Genomic DNA, 19796 nt, shown 5'->3' with positions numbered 1-19796 from the left:
CATTATAAATCTGCAACAAACAAAATAGAGAACCTAAATCATAACAAATGGAAATAAATATCTACAACAGTGAATACTTACAACGCAGTGCAATAAATTTGGTTGAAACTACAATATAATTTCTTATGATATGAACAATAAATGGTATCCACAACAGTACAGTGGTATAAGGCAACAAATTAACAAGTGTCAATCAAATTCCCATCCAAGACATCAAACTTTACAGAGTAACCAATTAATAAGTAAAAACAGCACATTATTCAGAATATACCTGGCATGAATGTCAAAAAAAGCAATCAAGGAAAGCTTTCCAGAACCACTTTGTACACCACATTTTTGGTTTTTTAGTCTTCAACATTCTTAGCCAGATCCGGTTTAATCAAGACCTTTGTATTCATCGTAGTTGTCTCTCTCAAAAGTGCAACATACAATTGACCATGCAAGAAGATGGGCTCCGGTAACTAGACATCGATAACTGGAATAGCATGCCCTTGAGATTTATCAATCGTCATAGCAAAACAAAGATGAATAGGAAATTGTTTCCTCCTAAACTGGAAGGGATAACCTTCATTATTTGTAGGCGATAATGGTATGCGAGGGATCAAAACTTGATGTTGTTCTACTGTAATCTCAGCATGTATAACATTATTTTTAAACTCTTTACAATCAATCAAAAAGTACAACATTAATTCCACACAGAATGCAAAACAAACATAAATGCCACTCTTGGGAAGATGAAACGAAAATACTGAAAACAATGAAGGGAGAAATGCTGAAAACAAAGAAGGATGATGTACGACCAAATTAAATGCACAATGAATGAGGAAAAATGACAAGCATGTCCTTTCTCCTATAAATCAACTCCTATAGAACAAGGTTAATACAGTAAATAAACAATTAAAAACTAATATAGATATGTAGATATAGATTTATGAATCTATATATGCATGGGTTTTCCATCTAACAACTGAGATTCTTTATATTGCTCATTTCAAGGATCGAAATTCCAGGAGACTACAATCATCATCAAATCCTCAAATCAATATGATGATAAAATTCGAATAGTATCCAAATTGAGAAATCAACTTTGCTGCAGCACAGATGGTGATAACATACGTACTTAAAACAACATAATTGAAGTAGAAAAGTCCAATAGTCACCACGTTTTTATCTCTAATTAATTCATAGCAAAAATTACTTTGTCCCACGTAGCAAAAACCATAATAATTAATCAAACCTCGTCCATCTCTGGATCCATACCATTGCCACCTTTCTCCTCTCACCATGACCCGAAAAACAAGAGCTCGTAAGCATAAAAATCACATAATGCAAGCGGAAAACACATGTTTAATTTGATGTGATATTGCATGGTAGTTTAGCTTTCATGAAATAGAAGTCACAATTACAAACTCACAAAGAAGTTGTACAACAATGGCAGCCTAAACTAAACGACCTGGCATATGACTACAAATTTTTCCCACTATTGACTAATAAGATGTTGCAGCCGCATATAACTATAGATACTAACATCTAATATCAAAATTTTTTACCATGACGCCAATTATATTCTGTAAGGTCTCTAGATCACACATTTATTTCCTTTTTTGCCTGAGCATGTGATTTGGTATCCGACTGCGGTTAAATCCATTCTTGTTTACAGACCTCACCTCCCAGTGAATCTAAGATCACAGTTTGCTATATAAACGAACCAAACTATTGGGCGGATGGTAAATAATGAAACATAATGTGCCGGCAAGCATAGTTCATCTAACCTGAAAAACAAGTACACCAAAAGAAGGTACATCAGAGAAAAATCAAATGATTCTGATCAATAATTGATTAATGGGAATCAGGACAATCTGACAAACATAATCACATAATCAATTTTATTTTATTTTTTTTTTTGAAAATTCAAACATGAAAGTTTTTCTCAACTTGTTTCACAAGAGATACATGCATGTAAAAGTAATTAAGAAAACATATCCTAGATGAGATATACTTTTCACCGAAAGGTATTCTAACACATATTGTAAGTTATCCCACATCGGTTAGATAAAATCTCTGAGAGTTGCATATATGGACTTGGACAATCCTCTCCTCTTGAGCTAGCTTATGGGATTGAGTTAGGTCCAAGTTCCAATCTTAACATGGTATCAGAGCTCAGGTTCTACCGTTATGTGTTGGATTGCCCATAGTTGGGACACCCGTTCTGCCCATAATTGGGTCATTCGTAAAATTCACGCTCCAGATGTTCATTCCTGGACGTGAGCGGGTGTGTTAGTTGTCCCACATCGGTTAGATAAAATCCCTGAGAGTGCATATATGGACTTGGACAATCCTCCCCTCTTGAGCTAGCTTTTGGGATTGAGTTAAGTCCAAGTTCAAATATTAACATATATTATCATTTATGAGCCATAACATGAAAGTAAAATCGAGAAATAACAAATAATATAACCAAATTTACCCATAATATTTTATGCGGCCACGTTTTTAGCGTGCTGTCCATTCCTCAATATCTCATGCCTTTTCCTGATTAATGGAGTAAGTCGAAGTTAGGATTCTGGTGCTCATAGACATTAAAAAAAATTAAAGCATCGAAAGTAAGCATGAAGTAATGTAAATCTTGAAACACAACAGAAATTGCTAGATTTTATCTATTGCATAAACTAGATGAAAAATAAACAGAATATAATAAAGAATGAAGCAACTAAGATTAATCATTGATGCATTGGGATGATTAGTTCTTAGCAAAAATAATTGACTAAATTAAATACAACCGCTTGTGTTTGTGTTGTTTAGCTTCATCATTCTCACTAGTTTTAATGCTACTTTTAAATTAAACCTTAACAGCTTGTATTGGGTTGATTAAATGATAAGGGTTAATTTAGCACGCTTGTTTCTATTTAACTAAAAAGTGAGATACGTATTGAAGTTCCAATTGTGAATAATTGAATGTAAATTGATATCAATGCATTGATGATCAAGTTAATAAGTTTCAATAGTGGAGTCGAGCAAAACCAAGGTAAGTTATCATTGATTGTTAATTTGAATTTTTTTATTTTGCATGATAATTAATTATTTTCTGGTTAGATTTAATTTTAAGAAAAACCACTTTATTTATTTAAGTATTTTAATTTTTAGCAGAATTAAACTCCTCGTTCCTACTCACACTACTACACATTTATTAATTTCGTTGAATGAGGATAATTTGAGCGTTACGCGACTAATCGCTACCAGATTTCTTCTTGTATTCATGGTGGAACAAGAAGCAATAAAATCTCAAGCTTGAATTCCTAAATTTCTTTTATAAGATGAAATCGTGGAGATCTCTCTAACGAGCCTGAATCTAAGTTCGAATAGATAAACAAGGAAGGAAAACACCACGACATCATCACAGAATAAAACGACTCACCACTTGTTAAACACCCCATAACGCGATCCCAAACCCATGCACATAACACCTTAAAATGCATCCAAGTCATTGATTCAGGCCAGAACACACATTTTCACATAACTTTTGACGTCTATCTTATGGTAAGTAGAACTGTCCTAAGCTTGACAGCATATTTTTCTCCAACATACGAAACCAACAACTTTAATTCTCACAGGAGTCAAACCATCAGCCAAGAAATATTTTCTCAGACTCAACACTTTGTCAAAAAGCCACTACGATGAACTTAAACTGGTTTCTTTCATCATTTTACAGTAATACCATTTCTTAAATCAGATATAAAAAGTCAAAGGAGGACCATAGCCACAAAACCTTCTGCTTCTCTTCTCTTTCACAATACTACATGACCAAAGTCAAAGGAGGACCATAAACACAAAACCTTCTACTTCTCTTCTTCTCTTTCACAATACCACATGACAAAAATCACAAAAGGAAAAGGATAAAAAAAAGTTAGATTTCAAACCTTTCCATTCCGCATGGGCTTGTCATTTGAAATGGCAAAAAGTAAAACAAGCTTATAGAAAAACTTTATTCACATTTCAATTTGCGACCAAATATCTTCTTTAAGAAAACATAATAAAATTGGTGAAAGAAAAAGCAAAAGCTTTGGTGATCCATTCCATTTCCTAGGGTGCCTAGCATATTAATGTTGTGCCCGACCAATAAGCCAATTGGTGAAGCATATGGTTTCTTAGTACACAGGTTCATGATTCCAAGTCAAATGTGGCTAAAATTAAAGTAAGTATTAAACTCATGATGTGATGTTCATCATATAAATAAATAATTTAACTTACTTTTGATGTAGTTTAATAATCGACGTTGGCCTCTCGTAATCATCTTCCTTTTTTTGGTGCTTTGATTTACCTGCATTTCTTGATTCCGGCTTCCAGCATGCATTGATGAGTGATTCACCTAATAACTTAGCAATATCTGTGGCCATAGTCTCAGCCTTCTTAACATATGGAAACCTTTCCTCCTCAAAGTGATTAGACAACCATAAATACATTGACAATACTTGGTGCCTAGTCTCAAGATCCAAAAGCTCTGAATCATTGCGAGCAGAGCATTTGGGTATGCCCATTGCTACATTTACCGGGAGCTTCTGGGCATAAGAAGAGGCAAACCTCAACAGATGGTACATGGCTTTTGGATCCCTGATATTAACTGGGGCGAAGCAAAAGTTAAAACGGTCTTCCAAAGATAATCCCTGAATCTTCTCCAACATGTTAGATATTTTCTTTATATGATGATGCTGGCACAGAAAATACGACCCGTCTAGACGGCAATTCGCTACAAATTTTTCCAGAAGATGAGAGAATTTCATATCAGGAAGTTGAGCTGCAAATAACTCAACTTGCTCGAAGAAAGGGAAAAGTCCTACTTTCTTTACCATATCAAAAGGCTTCTTTAAGCACTCAATCAAGTAGTCCAAATCCTCTAGCTGCAGGGTGGTGGTCAGTCCTTCAGGATAACGACTTCCTCTACGACCAGCTCTTCCGGCAATCTGTTTCACCTGAGATGCTGGAACTGGAACCATTTTATCACCATTATATTTTGAAAGATTATAGAATACAGTCCTTCTTATATTTAAGTTCAGACCCATTCCCACTGCATCACTAGCAACCAAGACATCAAATTCGTTATCTTGATTGTTGAACAGAGCTGCCTGCTGTCGACGGGTCTCTGGTGGCAAGGCACCATATATGACACAACAGCGGTGTGTTGTGTGCTTTTCAATAGCTAATTTAACTTCAAAAATCTCTCTCCTCGAGAATGCAACTATACAATCTCCCGATCTCACATTTTTAAGATCTCCTACAAGAGTCTTCGCCTCAACCACCAGAGGTTTGAATCTCTCATAATGCTGTTCTATCAATTCATCTCCAGTACCTAAACAAATTGTCCTGACTACATTCAGAACACTAGGGTCACCACATAAATGGATCTCATCAGCCTTTAGCCCAAGCAATGCTCTAGTCCATGCATACCCTCTGCAGGAATCTGCCATCATTTGAATCTCGTCAATCACTGCCACATCATACAACTCATCTGTGGATACCATCTCAACAGTACAAGCAACATGGTTCGAGAAAGGAAAATCCTTCTTCTCCTGCCCAGTGATAAGGCTACAATACACACCCAATGCGTTCACTTTATCGAAAACCTCCATTGCTAACAACCTAAGAGGACTACAATAAACTCCCTTCTTTGCTTCCATAAATCTCTGCAATGCATTATATGTTTTCCCACTATTGGTTGGACCACAATGATAAATAATCTTCCGCTTCATTGCCCTTGCAAATGGGAACCATGACTCAGGCTTTGTCATGTCAGCTGACTCCACCATTTTCCGGAACATTTTAATGTCATCCTGAAACTCGTCAGCACAAAACTCGACAAATAGGGGGAACAAGAACTTATCAGACTCATTACCAGGGCCGAGAGACACCAAGAACTTAACTATATCAGTCTTCAACCTCTTCAAGAAAAGATTAGAGAACTTATGAGCTGCCGTGGGGAAGACTGAGGCACCGATATATATACCCAGAGCCTGGTTGGAAGCCCAACTAGACTTGGAAAAACTACTAAAAATCTCCGTCACAGTATCCCAATCACTCCTGGATTGCTTTTCACCATGCAGAGTATCTTTAAGCTCTCTGTATATTTCCGCCGGATCACGGTTAACTATATGGCAAAAGCTCAAATCCTGTTCCCGTATCTCTGAACCTTCGCTGTTAGGGTCAGACATTATTTCTTCACAATCAACTTGACTAGGCTCGGGCTCACGTTGGAAACTTGCAGTTGAATCTAAAATGTGTTTGGTTTCTTGAGTTCCGGACAACGTGCAGAACGAATGTCGATGAAAATTAAAGAAAATGCCAAATTCTTTAAAATGAATTAAATCGGTAGATTGCCTCGGAATTTGAGGGTGGAAATGGCGGAGACTGTTGGAAAGAACCCTGGAAATATTTCTTTTATTGAAGGAATAAAGGTAAAGCAGGCGGCTTGCAGGCCCTCTTGCCATTTTCGATCAAATAGCAGAAATAAAACGATTCTTTCTCAAATCAAAGGGAGGATTAAAGCTGGTGACCTATGTCTCATAAACTCCCTGACTCGAGGTTGGCGGTGGCGCGTGCTCAGCAATTGCCAGAAAACACAATCCTTCATTTGCCGCTATCGTTTTTAAAATATAAAGGAGAAAGATTTGATCTTGCGGGTTGGGGAGGAGGCGACGGAGAAGAAGACATGAAGCTCATGTTTAGGGATGGATAGGCTTGGGCTCGGCCAGGTAGGCTTGGGCCTCCCCAATAAAATATAATTTTATGAATGAATTATCTCAATCATAACTCTTATTCGTTAGTTAAAATTACATATAAATAAAACATAAATGTGTCGTTAAAGTAAAATTTATGGTAAAAAATAAAAATATCGAACTCTCAAAATTATCAAACTACACACTTTATAATATTTTTCTCTCAACTCAATTGTCTCAAATCTTTACAAATAGAGACCTATTTATAGGATTTTTTTGGAAAACAATCCAAAAACAATTTCATCATTACATACATCATCACATACTAATTTTCAACATTCAACACCTAATTTTACCTAATTTTCAACATGCAACATTATAATTTTCAACACAAATATTTTTCACATTTTCAACACTCCCCCTTGTGATGATGATCATAATACAATGATTGTCTTCATTACGTGTTTTTATACTGCCTCGTTAAAAATCTTACTAGGAAAAACCCATTGAGATAAAAACCATAGTAAGTGAAAAAGAGTGCAGTCACGTAAAATCCCCCTCATGTTGACATGAACAATTCTTCATAAATTTCGTAGATTGCGCATCCCAATATTATATATGTGCTTTCTGAATATTGTCGTAGGAAGTGCCTTTGTGAAGAGATCTGATGAGTTTTTACTTGATTGAATGTGACGAATATCAATATATTTATTCTTCTCAAGCTCATTGGTAAATGCGAAGAACTTAGGAGGAATATGTTTAGTTATGTCGCTTCTTATGTATCATTCTTTCATTTGAGCAACACATGCAGCATAATCTTCATATAGTATCACAAGCTTCTCGTCGAATGATAATCCGCATGAGATTTGGATATGTTGGGTCATTGATTTTAACCACACACATTCACGGCTTGCTTCATGTAGTGCAATAATCTCGGCATGATTTGATGAAGTTGTTACGAGCGTTTGTTTCTGTGAACGCCAAGAAATTGCAGTGCCTCCACGAGTAAATACATATCCAGTTTGGGAACGTGCCTTGTGTGGATCAGATAAGTATCCAGCATCGGCATAACCAATTATACTTGGATTAGCATCTTTTGAATATAAAAGTCCCAAGTCTGTCGTTCCTCGTAAATAACGGAATATATGTTTAATTCCGTTCCAGTGTCTCTTTGTTGGATATGTGCTAAATCTTGCTAATAAATTTACTGCAAAAGATATATCGGGCCTTGTACAATTTGTAAGATACATAAGGGCACCGATATCACTTAGATATGGTACTTCTGGACCAATAATATCTTCATCATCTTCACATCGACGGAATGGATCTTTTTCTATATTTAATGATCTAACAACCATTGGAGTACTTAAAAGATTTGATTTATCCATATTAAAACGTTTAAGGATCTTTTCTGTATAATTTGTCTGGTGAACAAATATTCCACATTTTTTTGTTCAATTTATAAACCCAAACAATACTTGGTTTTTCGAAGATTCTTCATTTCAAATTCTTCCTTCAAGTATGACACAACTCCTTGAATTTCCTTATTCGTTCCAATGATGTTTAAATCATCAACATATACAGCAATAATTACGCATCCGGATGTTGTTTTCTTAATGAAAACACAAGGGCATATTGAATTATTTACATATTCTTTTTTCATCATGTGATCACTTAGCCGATTATATCACATTCGGCCGGATTGTTTTAACTCATATAATGATCTTTGTAATTTCACAGAATAACATTCTATGAGTTTTGAACTTTGTGCTTCAAGCATCTTAAATCCTTCATGGATTTTCATATATATATTACTATCAAGTGATCCATATAAGTAAGCTGTAACAACATCCATAAGACGCATTTCTAAATTTTCAGATACCGCCAAGCTAATCAAATACCGAAACGTAATTGCATCCATCACGGGAGAATACGTTTCTTCATAATCAATTCCAGGCTTTGAGAAAAACCTTGTGCAACAAGTCGAGCATTATATCTTACTATTTCATTTTTCTTATTTCGCTTTCGAATAAAAACCAATTTGTATCCAACAGTTTTACACCTTCAGGTGTAAGGACTATATGTCAAAAAACATTACGTTTATTTAGCGAATCCAATTCAACCTGGATGGCTTCTTTCCATTTTATCCAATCCTGCCGATTTTTACATGAACCAAAAGATTTTGGTTCATAATCTTCATTATCATTTATGATGTCGATTGCCACATTATAAGAAAATATATCATCAATTTCTTCTATATCTTTTCGGTTCCATATTTTTCCAGTATTAATGTAATTGATAGATATTTCACGATTCTCGTCAGTTTGTGTTTCTGACAGAACATTTTCATCATCATGTATTTCTTCAGGAACATCATTTTCTCTTTTGTGATCATCGTGTTTCTCTATGAATTTTTTTTTCGAGGATTTTTATCCTTGGAACCGACTGGCCTTCCACGCTTCAGGCGTTTAATTGCATCATGAGTATCTTCAATTTGTTTCTTCGGAATTTCAATTCGAGCATGGGCATTTGCAGCATGTATATATTATTTAGTTACTCCTTTTGTGTCTGCAAATGCATCTGGTATTTGATTTGCTATTCTTTGCAAGTGCACAATTTGCTGTACATTTTTTTCACATTGTTTTGTTCTTGGATCCAGATGTAACAATGATGATACATACCATGTAATTTCCTTTTCGGTATGTTTCTGTTCTCCCCCTAACATTGGGAAGATTTCCTCGTTAAAATGACAATCAGCAAAACGTGCTGTGAACATGTCGCCTGTCTGAGGTTCAAGATATCGAATGATTGATGGACTATCATAACCGATATAAATTCCAATCTTTCTTTGAGGTCCCATTTTCTTTCATTGCGGTGGTGCAATAGGCACATACACCATACATCCAAAAATTCTCAGATGAGAAATGTCTGGTTCTTTACCAAATGCAAGTTGCAATGGGGGATATTTATGATATGCACTTGATCTGATACGAATTAATGCAGCGGCATGTAAAATTGCATGTCCCCATATAGAAATAGGGAGCTTTGTTTTCATAATCATTGGTCTAGCAATTATTTGCAGACGTTTAATCAATGATTCAGCCAATCCATTCTGTGTATGTACATGAGCAACATGATGCTCAACAATGATTCCCATAGACATACAATAATCATTGAAAGTCTGGGAAGTAAATTCACCAGCATTATCAAGTCTAATTTTCTTGATTGTATAATTGGAAAATTGATTCCTCAATTTATTATTTGAGCAAGTAATCTTGCAAATGCAATATTTCGAGTTGATAATAAACATACATGTGACCATCTGCTGGAGGCATCAATCAATACCATAAAATATCTGAATGGTCCACATGGTGGATGGATTGATCCAAGCATATCACCCTGAATACGTTCAAGAAACATTGGTGATTTCGTTTGGATTTTGGCTGGTGACGGTCTTATAATAAGTTTTCCAAGAGAACATGCTTTACATTGAAACTTTTTATTCTGAAAGATCTTCTGGTCTTTCAACGGATGACCATGCGTATTTTTTATAATTCTTCGCATCATTGTTGAACCAGGATGTCCTAATCGATCATGACAATTGATCAGTATTGAAGAATTATCAATTACCATGTTTGATTCAATTGTACTTATATATGCATAATGCAATCCAGTAGGTAGCATTGGTAGTTTTTCAACTACATATTTCTTTCCTGATTTGTATGTGGTAAGACACATATATTTCCCATTCCCTTCATTCATTGTTTGAGTATCATACCCATGGGAATATATATCATTAAAACTCAACAAATTTCTTTTTGATTGTGGTGAATACAAAGCATCATTGATAAAAAATTTTGTACATTAGGTAACAAAAATTGTGCTTTACCACATCATTTAATTAAGTCTACAGGACCTGATATTGTATTCATCATTGTTTTTGTTGGTTTTAGTTCCAAGAAATATCTTTTATCTCGGAGGATAGTGTGCGTTGTACCACTATTAGGTATGCAAGCTTTAGCTTTGTTCGTAGCATTTTCCATATTTGAATTTCAAAAAAATATACAATGAAAAAAAAATTATTGACAATACGTATGCAATAAATTGAAAAATACAACACATATCATACTTGTACAATGAAACATTATCATATGAGTACATGAAAAATAAATTATTTTACAATTATATTCTACCAATATATTGTTCATTTTCAGAAAAATCATTGAGAAAATCTCCAACGTCAATATTTTTCATTTATATTCCACCAGCATATTGATCATTTCCAGAGAAATCATTCAGAAAATCTGCAGCATCAAAATGAGTTGAATCACTCAAACGGCCACTGTGTTCAGTGAAGTTGGTCTCTTTTTCTTTCCCCTTTATTGATTCTTTATAGAGCTTGCAAAGGTGCTCGGGGGCTCGACAAATACGAGACCAATGTCCTGGAGTGCCGCATCTAAAACAAGAACTTTCAAATCTTTTTGAGTGATTTTCATTTACACTCATGTTCTCATGATGCCTTTTTGGTGGGTGGTTCGTGACGCCCTTTTGAGATGAGTTATAATAATAACTATCTCGATTGTTTTCAAAACCACGGCCGCGACCACGACCACTTCCACGTCCACTTCCACGACCATGACCTCGACCAAAACCTTGTCTCTGGATTTGATTTTGGTTTTCAGGTTTAAATTCATTTTTATCCCACATCATTACTTCTGGAAATGCTGTTGATCCAGTGGGTCGGGACTGATGATTTCTCATTAATAGCTCGTTGTTCTTTTCCGCCACAAGAAGACAGGCGATAAGTTCAGAATATCTCGCAAATCCGCGCACTCTATATTGTTGCTGTAAAGTTATATTTGATGCGTGAAACGTGAAAAATATTTTTTCAAGCATTTTTGATTCCGTAACCTCATGTCCACAAAATTTTAATTGCGAGATTATTCGATACATCGCCGAATTGTAATGACTAACTTTCTTGAAATATTGGAATCTTAACATATTCCATTAATCACGGGTGGTCGGAAATATAACTTCACTTATATGTTCGAATCTTTCTTTCAATCCTTTCCACAGAGCCATGAGATCTTTTTCGATGAGATATTCACATTTTAAACCTTCATCGAGATGTGGACGCAAAAATATTATAGCTTTTGCTTTTTCTTGTGATGAAGATATACTATTTTCTTTAATGGTCTCGCTTAGACCAATGATTCAAGATGCATTTCTACATCGAGAGTTCATGGCATATAATTTTTTCCCGTGATGTCGAGCGCAACAAATTCGAGCTTTGTCAAATTTGACATGGTGATACTAAAAAAAATTACGATGCATTTTATTAGTTAATGAATATTACAATACAAAGTAATGGATAAATAACAAGTACACGCATTCGTAAAAATAAAGAAAACACACGAGGAGGATATTCTCCAATAAATACAAGACTCGTGAGTATGATAACCAAAATAATTAAAAATAACATTTAGAAAGCCATCTTCTTTTTTCTTCGAAAAATTTGATGAAGAATAATTTTTAGAGAAGAAGAGAAAGTTGGAGTGATTGAATGTGTTTATGAGATCATATTTATAGGGCAAAAACTGGCCGTTTTGTTACCGTTTATGACCGTTGGTGTACAAAAAATAAACGTATATATTTGTACAATTTTATGGTAATAATATGATGTATATAATATTAGTCATGTTTAAATAATTGTGTATATCATATCACAATATTATAATGCGGTGTCACAAGTTATTTTGTTTAAAAATTTTATAGGCTTTTATACTTGTCGTATCCCTTATCGGGAGTGTGGGATGTCGTCTTAACATCCTCCCAGGATTTATATCAAGTTTTTTGAAAAAATTATTATTATTATTTCTAATTTTTATTATATAATAATATTATATTATATATTAAATATATACACAATAAATAAATAACAGTAAAATAAATATTATTACTTTTGTTACCTTTTTCTTATGTTTGGAGCTTGGAAAAGTATGGAGGACTTTTAGAGCTTCGTGCTGATAAAGTGTTGTGAAAAAGTAAAAATTTATGATAAAAAGTAAAAATCTCAAACTCTCAAAATTATCAAACTACACACTTTATAATATTTTTTTCTCAACTCAATTCTCTCAAATCTTTACAAATGAAGACCTATTTATAGGATTTATTTGGAAAACAATCCAAAAACAATTTCATCATTACATACATCATCACACACTAATTTTCAACATTCAACACCTAATTTTACATAATTTTCAACATTCAACATTATAATTTTCAATACAAATATTTTTCACATTTTCAACAAAATGAGATTTTTCACACACTGTCGTTTTATCGATTTTGTTCCAACTGATTTGTTTTTTCTAATCCATAACTTTTATATTGAACGCTTAAAAACTAAACACAAAAACTCATGTAAAACGGTCTCACGGGTCAATTTTGTGAAGCAAATATTCTATATGAGCCATCCACGAAAAAATATTACTTTTTATGTCAAATATATTACTTTTTATGTAAATATGGATATGATTGATCCGTCTCACGAATAAAAATCCGTGAGACCGTCTTATAGAAGACGTACTCAAGACTAAAATATTGATTATTTTGTTTAGTTCATCCGAAATATGAAATCGAGTTAACAAATATTTATTATATTTTATTAGTATGATAAAAAAAATTTATTTATATATTTGATTGATAATATCAGAATATAACCTCAAATAAATAAATATATATTTTAAAAAGTAATCAATAAAATAAATAAATTTGAAAATAAAATATGTATTTAATTAAATTGATTAATGATAATTTAAACTAAAAACAATTTAAGTTAAAAGATAAAAGTGATTTTTAGTTCGACTATTTACAAATCTATTAATTTATAAAGTATTTAAATATCAGTTAAACTATTTATAATAATTTTATATCAATTTTTTAATTTATCAATAATTCGTGAATAGAACTGATTTTTTTTTTTTTACATCTTTATGCATGACGATATATATATAGGCCATTTATTTATCACGGCCTCTTAAAACGCTGTCGTGTGACGTGAGGCTCCCAAAGACGATCACCGCCGCGAGTGTGTCTCCACAAAGTTTGCAGTTATGGCCGAGAAGCCTGAACCGGTTAGGGTTTCATACTGTGGGGTTTGCGGATTACCCGCTGAGTATTGCGAGTTTGGATCCGATTTCGACAAATGCAAGCCATGGTTGATCCAAAACGCCCCTGAACTTTATCCAGATCTTGTCAAAGGTTTCCCCTGGAACCCTAATTGTACGAGTATGATCTGTAATTGGAGATACTTTTCCCTGTTTTCTTTTTTCAATCTACGTTTTGGTTTCAGAGGCTGGCACGGAGCTTCTGTCCACTTCTATCTCCTCCAATGGTACTTCTGCACACACACAAGTATCTCTGTTTGTAAATTTTTTTCGACTGTTTTAATCCTGTATTTCGATGGATCTTTAGCCTTATATATTGATCCTGTATTCAGATTGTGTAACTTGTTCTTCTCACTATTTTTGTGAATGACTAAAAAATACAATGTGCTTCTTTAGAGCTTAGAATTATGAAACAGATAGAGGATGTAATGCAGCAGTATTTCTTATATCATTTTTCAAATGAAATGTAATCTTTTTGTGGTTTAAGTACTTATATTTATTTATTTGTGTTTTTTTAAAAAGTATCTTAATTTGCATTACCTCTGCGTGTTTTTCCATTGGTTGTCGCTGTATCATTGAATATTTGCGTGCATGATTTGAAAGTGAACAACTTTTTTTGTTGTCTTTTGATTGTCGAACACTCAAACCTATTAAATTTACTTTGGCTTGCTTTTTGAACTACTCTTCTTGATTTCAACAGGTTCTTCTTCTCAACCGAAGGAAGAAGTAAAACGATTACCTGGTGGGAAAATTAAAAAAAAGGTACGATTTTTGCAAAGAATATTTTCTCGTGCTAAGTTTGAAAGCCACAATTGTATTGTAATTGTGCAATTTTTTTGTAAATAATGGGTTGGAATCTTAGTTTGCTTTAGATTTAGTGAATTATTTTTGAATGGATGTTTAGCAATGATTTTTTGCATGCAACTGCCAGTAAAATGGTACAAAAATAGATTTACTGGATTCGGGAAGATGCAGCCAAGATTCATATTTTGTTTCTTATTTATCTTTATTTGCTTGCTCAGGTAGTTACAAAAATGTTCTCATATTATATTTTTTGAATCGAGAATCTGAACATAATGTAGACTGTAGTGCATGGTTCTGTTGCCATAAATTAATCGATAGTTGCTTATATGGAGAACATAGCATGTTGAAGCTGTATCTTTCTGCAGTTTCAAGACTTTAGGATTTAGGAGCTATGTCACCTGAAGCTTTTGTTTATGATCAAGTCGCACACAGAGCACCCTATTAGGTGTATCATACACTGGCTTTACTCTAGCATCTAGTGCCCAGCTTGGATTGTATCCCTAGTCTCTATGTAATATTTTTAATAATTTAAAATGGAAATTAATACATACGTGCTTGACCATGAAATTCAATGGGAGGTTGTAATAATGTATCGATCACAATGATGGGTGTAGTGGGCACCTCAGTTCAGGTTTTATCAATATCATTTGCTAACACTGATATTTTATACAGTTTTGATACATGATATGCTCTATAATTGGTTTCTAGTTGCATGATGAATTGTCTGGTCCATTTTAGTTCCACACACAGTGGCAGTATTGAAACTTTCAAGTTCTGCAGGAGAAGCCGGAGGTAATAATTGAAAAGGTGACTCGAAACAAGAGGAAATGTATCACCACTGTGAAAGGCCTTGAACTTTTTGGTAAGGGTGTATGCTCCTTGTATTTTACTTTTACTATATTATCTCTTGGTGAAGGTTCTATAACCTGCTTGTTGTACATTTCAAATTTTTAGGGGTTAAACTAAATGATGCATCAAAGAAGCTTGGGAAGAAATTTGCCACTGGAGCTTCCGTTGTCAAGGTATTTTGCATTAGCAGCATAAACCTTTTTGACATAAGTATTCAAACATGTAAACGGTTTGCTTTTCCACCTTTCTGATATATGACATGTTGAATAGGGCCCCACCGAGAAGGAACAAATTGATGTTCAAGGAGACATCGTCTATGACATTGTAGAGTTTATTACTGACACCTGGCCAGATGTAATTTCACGTCTTCTTCTTTTTTTCTTTTCAAGTAATATTTCCTTTGCTTACCTTGCATATTTGGATTAAAATGATGCCGTTGCTCATTGCTAAAATGTAGGTGAATTTTATGTTTATTCTACTAAAGTTTATATTATTTTTGGACATACATGACCTTGTGTCTATTTTCATCCATATAAACGCAAAGATATTGCACCATTCTTTATCATTCCTCAAGTCCATTGTTGTGTGCGAAATTTGAAAAAAAATAACTAGTCTAGATCAGTAATGTGCTCCTGAGTTGGTTGTTAGATTGAGGTAACGGAGGAGTTTATGCAGAAAGCCCATGGAAGATATTATTTCTCAGTTGATGCTTCACGTAGATTATAATTTTACTTCCACAAATCAATTTCTATTGCTGCTAAGTATCATACAATCATGCTGCTCTGAAACTTCTTTCCATGGTGCCTAGGTTGTAGTGTATGTATTTGTTCATGCGTGGCAATTTTTGTGTGTGTGTTTTGGTGTCATTTCATGCAAAATATCAACGAGAGCATGTCTTTGAATCTGAGTACTGGAACCCATGGTTCTGTCATTTAACAAATATGTTAATACAGGGCTATATTAGAATTTTGACCTTGCGTTCAGCACAGTGCTCTGCATTATAATATGCATAACTCAAGGAGGGATTACAGCTTGGCCTAAATTGGATGACAGTTCCATTACCAGGACAAGATATCTTTAATTATTCTACTTCTTGTGCCTACACGCAGCTTTAATAAGAAATTTCCATCGACTTAAAAGAACATTTAGCATGTTTCCAATGCAAAGACAACTTTATTCTCATTATTAAAATTTGTTTTTCGTCTTTAAAAAATGTAAAGAAAAAACTTGCCATGAATCACTTTCATGAAAATGGTTCTTTTGCGTATGTCATTGGTTATATAATCCTTTTTTTAGTTTAATTCTTTAAAATGAACTGCAATTTGTGCTCATTTTCTCAATATAATTCAACGTCTTTGCACCGGTTGTGAAATTGATTGAAGGCCTTACCCTCTTGTTTTAGGTCTCAGAGACCGTCATTTTCTTTATTGAGGACGGAAAAAAGGTTCCAGCAGTTTAATTGTGAAAAATGTTTGCAATATCTCGGTGGCGGCGTAACATATGGAAGGAAATTCTGAAATATTTTGGCTTTCCCTAAAGTTTTGGAGATGCATGACATGTGCAACGTGTTGACATTATCACGCATGTGGTATAGTATCTCACATGCCGTTTGATCTTGCATTTCAGAAACATGCTTACTTTATAAATTAGTATGTATAATAGCTATCTTGATGCTTTTATATGCGTATTTAGACAAAATAAAGATGAAATTTTGATTCTGGATCATTCCTGTTCCATGACATGGTCTTTTTGTTTATATGTCTCAGACTTGTGAAGGCTACTATTGATTTTCCATCTGCCTTTACGTCTTGTGCACTTTTTAGAGACTATAATAGCCTTTCAAACTGTTCTTAGGAAACTACTTGGATAACGATGTGCTTTTGTGTTTGTTTCTGAGATACACTTCTTTGTGGTAATCCGATACCATTGATGTTTTTGCATGAATTCTTTTATGGTGCAATTGTGGAGATTAATTTGAAATTCATGGATTTCGATTATAATTTTATTGCAACGAAACAAAATATCAAATCTTAAATCCATAATTTACTTATTTATACGATGTTACAGAAAGTGTAATGAATTTCAAAAGACATTATTATTGGGTGAATTTGAAATACATATTAACTGAAACGAAACACATAAATTTAAAGTTAATGGTCTTATGATATTTGGATTTGGAATGCCACTGGTTTCATTTATTTGTTAGGATTTGTTTTTTTTTTTAAAAATAATTTCCAAAGCCAAAAATCCTTAGAAATGTAATTATATTAATGTGTAGATGTTACTGAGGACTAGTATTATAATGCAATTGTTTGGAACTGACCTGCTAAGGATTTATACCAATCTTCAAAATCTTACAAACCTTAACCTTTATTGATGAGCTTTAGGGCACTAACGGTACAAATATTTGTTTCAACCTTTTTCTTTAGTTTAGTTAGAGATGTAGATGTAGATGCAGATGCAGCTGAGTCGAGCTCAAGTGGCACCTAGGAGAGCTCGACGGGAATAAATTAATACTCCGATTCGAGCTCGAGTTTGATCAAGTCTAGATTTTAAAGTTGGAGAACTTAACTTGGATAATTTTTGAGTAACTTTGGCTCAGCAAGTTTGATTTTCTTGAGCGACTGCTGATTTGACTTTAAGCACGAGATTGAACGTATATTTACAAAATTTTACTTTAATTTTGGGAAATTAGCTGTTAAATGTGTAATTTATGATAAAATTGATGATAAACTTGAAATCTAAATAACATTTAAGAAAAATAAAGAAGTTTATCACTCAAGTTTGAGTGTGTGACCAAAGTCAAATTTTACTCTTTTCTTGAAGTCGACCTATTTAACCCGAGTAAGTACCTTTGCAATATTATTCACAAAGAAAGCAAATCGACCTTTCGAGTCCTGAGGAGTGAGCAACTCGAAGCAAACTAAATTTTCAATCTAAATATAAGTTATTGATTGAAAATTCTTTGGTCGGGTGATAATATCAATCTTGGGTCGAACTTGGTTTTCTTTTCTTGGAAAGTGTTCCATTTGGAGCCATAATGTTTGATCCAATGTTCCCTTGATTTGTAGTGCAAAAGATATTGTTTGATCTTGATATCAGTCTTTTGGCAGAATCGAAGTATTTCATTATTCACTTCATCGTAAATCTTTGTTTCGTTGGGGCTACTCGAATGAAGTAGTCCTAGAGTATATAAGATGTTCTCATCTGCTGTAACTGCAGACATTAGTTTATCCTATCTGGAAAAATTTAAATACAAAGAATAAACAAGTAAATTATTTGTAAAATATGGAGAAATAAATAAATAATAATAATGTCAATCAAGTTAAAAAAGGGGGGATTGTAGAGTGATTGCTTGTCTCGGTTAAATGGGTAGAGGAGGATGAGTTGAGTGTTAATCTTGGGAATGAGAGACAAGAACACCAGCATTGAAATCAAGAATCCGAGACTTCGGCACAAACAAATTCAGCCACGGGTGAGTCGGTGATTGCGGGCTATTCTGAACGTCCAATCTTGGGACTCTTGTGAGGAGATCAAAATAGGAGATATCCGCACTGAAAATTAAACCAGGAATGAAGTTCATCTCCTTCAGTAGCATTTCAAATTCCTGTCAATATTGTAGAATCAGTTACTACAAATATATAAACTTGTACTAATAATAATCAGATTTTGATGTTTTATGCATGTCCATTAAATTTACGTAAAGAAGGGATTTAAGTTCATAAGTTTAACTGTATCAACATCGTGATCGTCGTAGTACTTGACAATTTCGATGGCACAAAGGAGACCATGCTTCCTCGACAGCAAGGTAATGCGATCTTGGTTTGAAGATGAGTTAAAGGAAGACCTCCAACTATCTGGAAAAGACTCATTTGTGATGAGAAAACCTTCCAAATTTTTTGGGACCTTTGACGAGATGAGTTTTTACAGCTCAGAATTGTCCTTCTTGGAGCATGTTATGAAGTCGCCTTTTACCTATACATAGAGCGAAGTTGACCGACGAAACCCATCAGCTAGCTCAATCTTTTTAGATTTTAGTCTATTAATTCATCAAATTTTAGTCTTCACATACTGGTTTTTAATTTTCTGATATTTTAGTCCAATTGATGACACGATACAGACACGTCAACAATTTTCGATGGAACGTCGACACTAAAAAAAAGGGCTGGAGGAAGAAAAAAAAATCAAAGTTAGTGGTTCCAAAACTCATGCAGTCTGGATGTCTGCCTTTGAATTGAGCTAGGCCCAGCTAATAAAATATGGGGTGTTT

At 34.0% G+C, this 19796-nt stretch overlaps 2 protein-coding genes across 3 annotated transcripts; one reads left to right on the top strand and one right to left on the bottom strand.

Moving 5' to 3' along the window:
- Positions 1–1343: 1343 nt before the first annotated feature.
- On the bottom strand, positions 1344–6745 carry LOC142528451 (DExH-box ATP-dependent RNA helicase DExH18, mitochondrial). Of its 2 annotated transcripts, none has more exons than XM_075633510.1 (3): positions 4246–6745; positions 2465–2523; positions 1344–1772 (listed from the first exon to the last, which is right to left on the bottom strand). In XM_075633510.1, exons 1-2 carry the CDS (start codon positions 6474–6476, stop codon positions 2475–2477), a joined length of 2280 nt encoding a protein of 759 aa, XP_075489625.1. In that variant the 5' UTR covers positions 6477–6745; the 3' UTR covers positions 1344–1772; positions 2465–2474. The 2 variants fall into 2 exon arrangements, with proteins under 2 accessions (XP_075489625.1, XP_075489621.1); XM_075633506.1 differs by having other exon boundaries at positions 2465–2529; positions 4246–6744.
- Positions 6746–13725: 6980 nt separating this feature from the next.
- LOC142528446 (translation machinery-associated protein 22-like) lies at positions 13726–17330 on the top strand. The gene is made up of 7 exons (XM_075633502.1): positions 13726–13967; positions 14059–14100; positions 14574–14635; positions 15458–15539; positions 15632–15699; positions 15797–15880; positions 16929–17330. Exons 1-7 carry the CDS (start codon positions 13820–13822, stop codon positions 16983–16985), a joined length of 543 nt encoding a protein of 180 aa, XP_075489617.1. The 5' UTR covers positions 13726–13819; the 3' UTR covers positions 16986–17330.
- Positions 17331–19796: the final 2466 nt, after the last annotated feature.

This window comes from Primulina tabacum, chromosome 2 (assembly GCF_025594145.1).
Source record: "Primulina tabacum isolate GXHZ01 chromosome 2, ASM2559414v2, whole genome shotgun sequence".
Classification (NCBI taxonomy): domain Eukaryota; kingdom Viridiplantae; phylum Streptophyta; class Magnoliopsida; order Lamiales; family Gesneriaceae; genus Primulina; species Primulina tabacum.
This window is presented reverse-complemented; position numbering and strand designations above follow the sequence as displayed.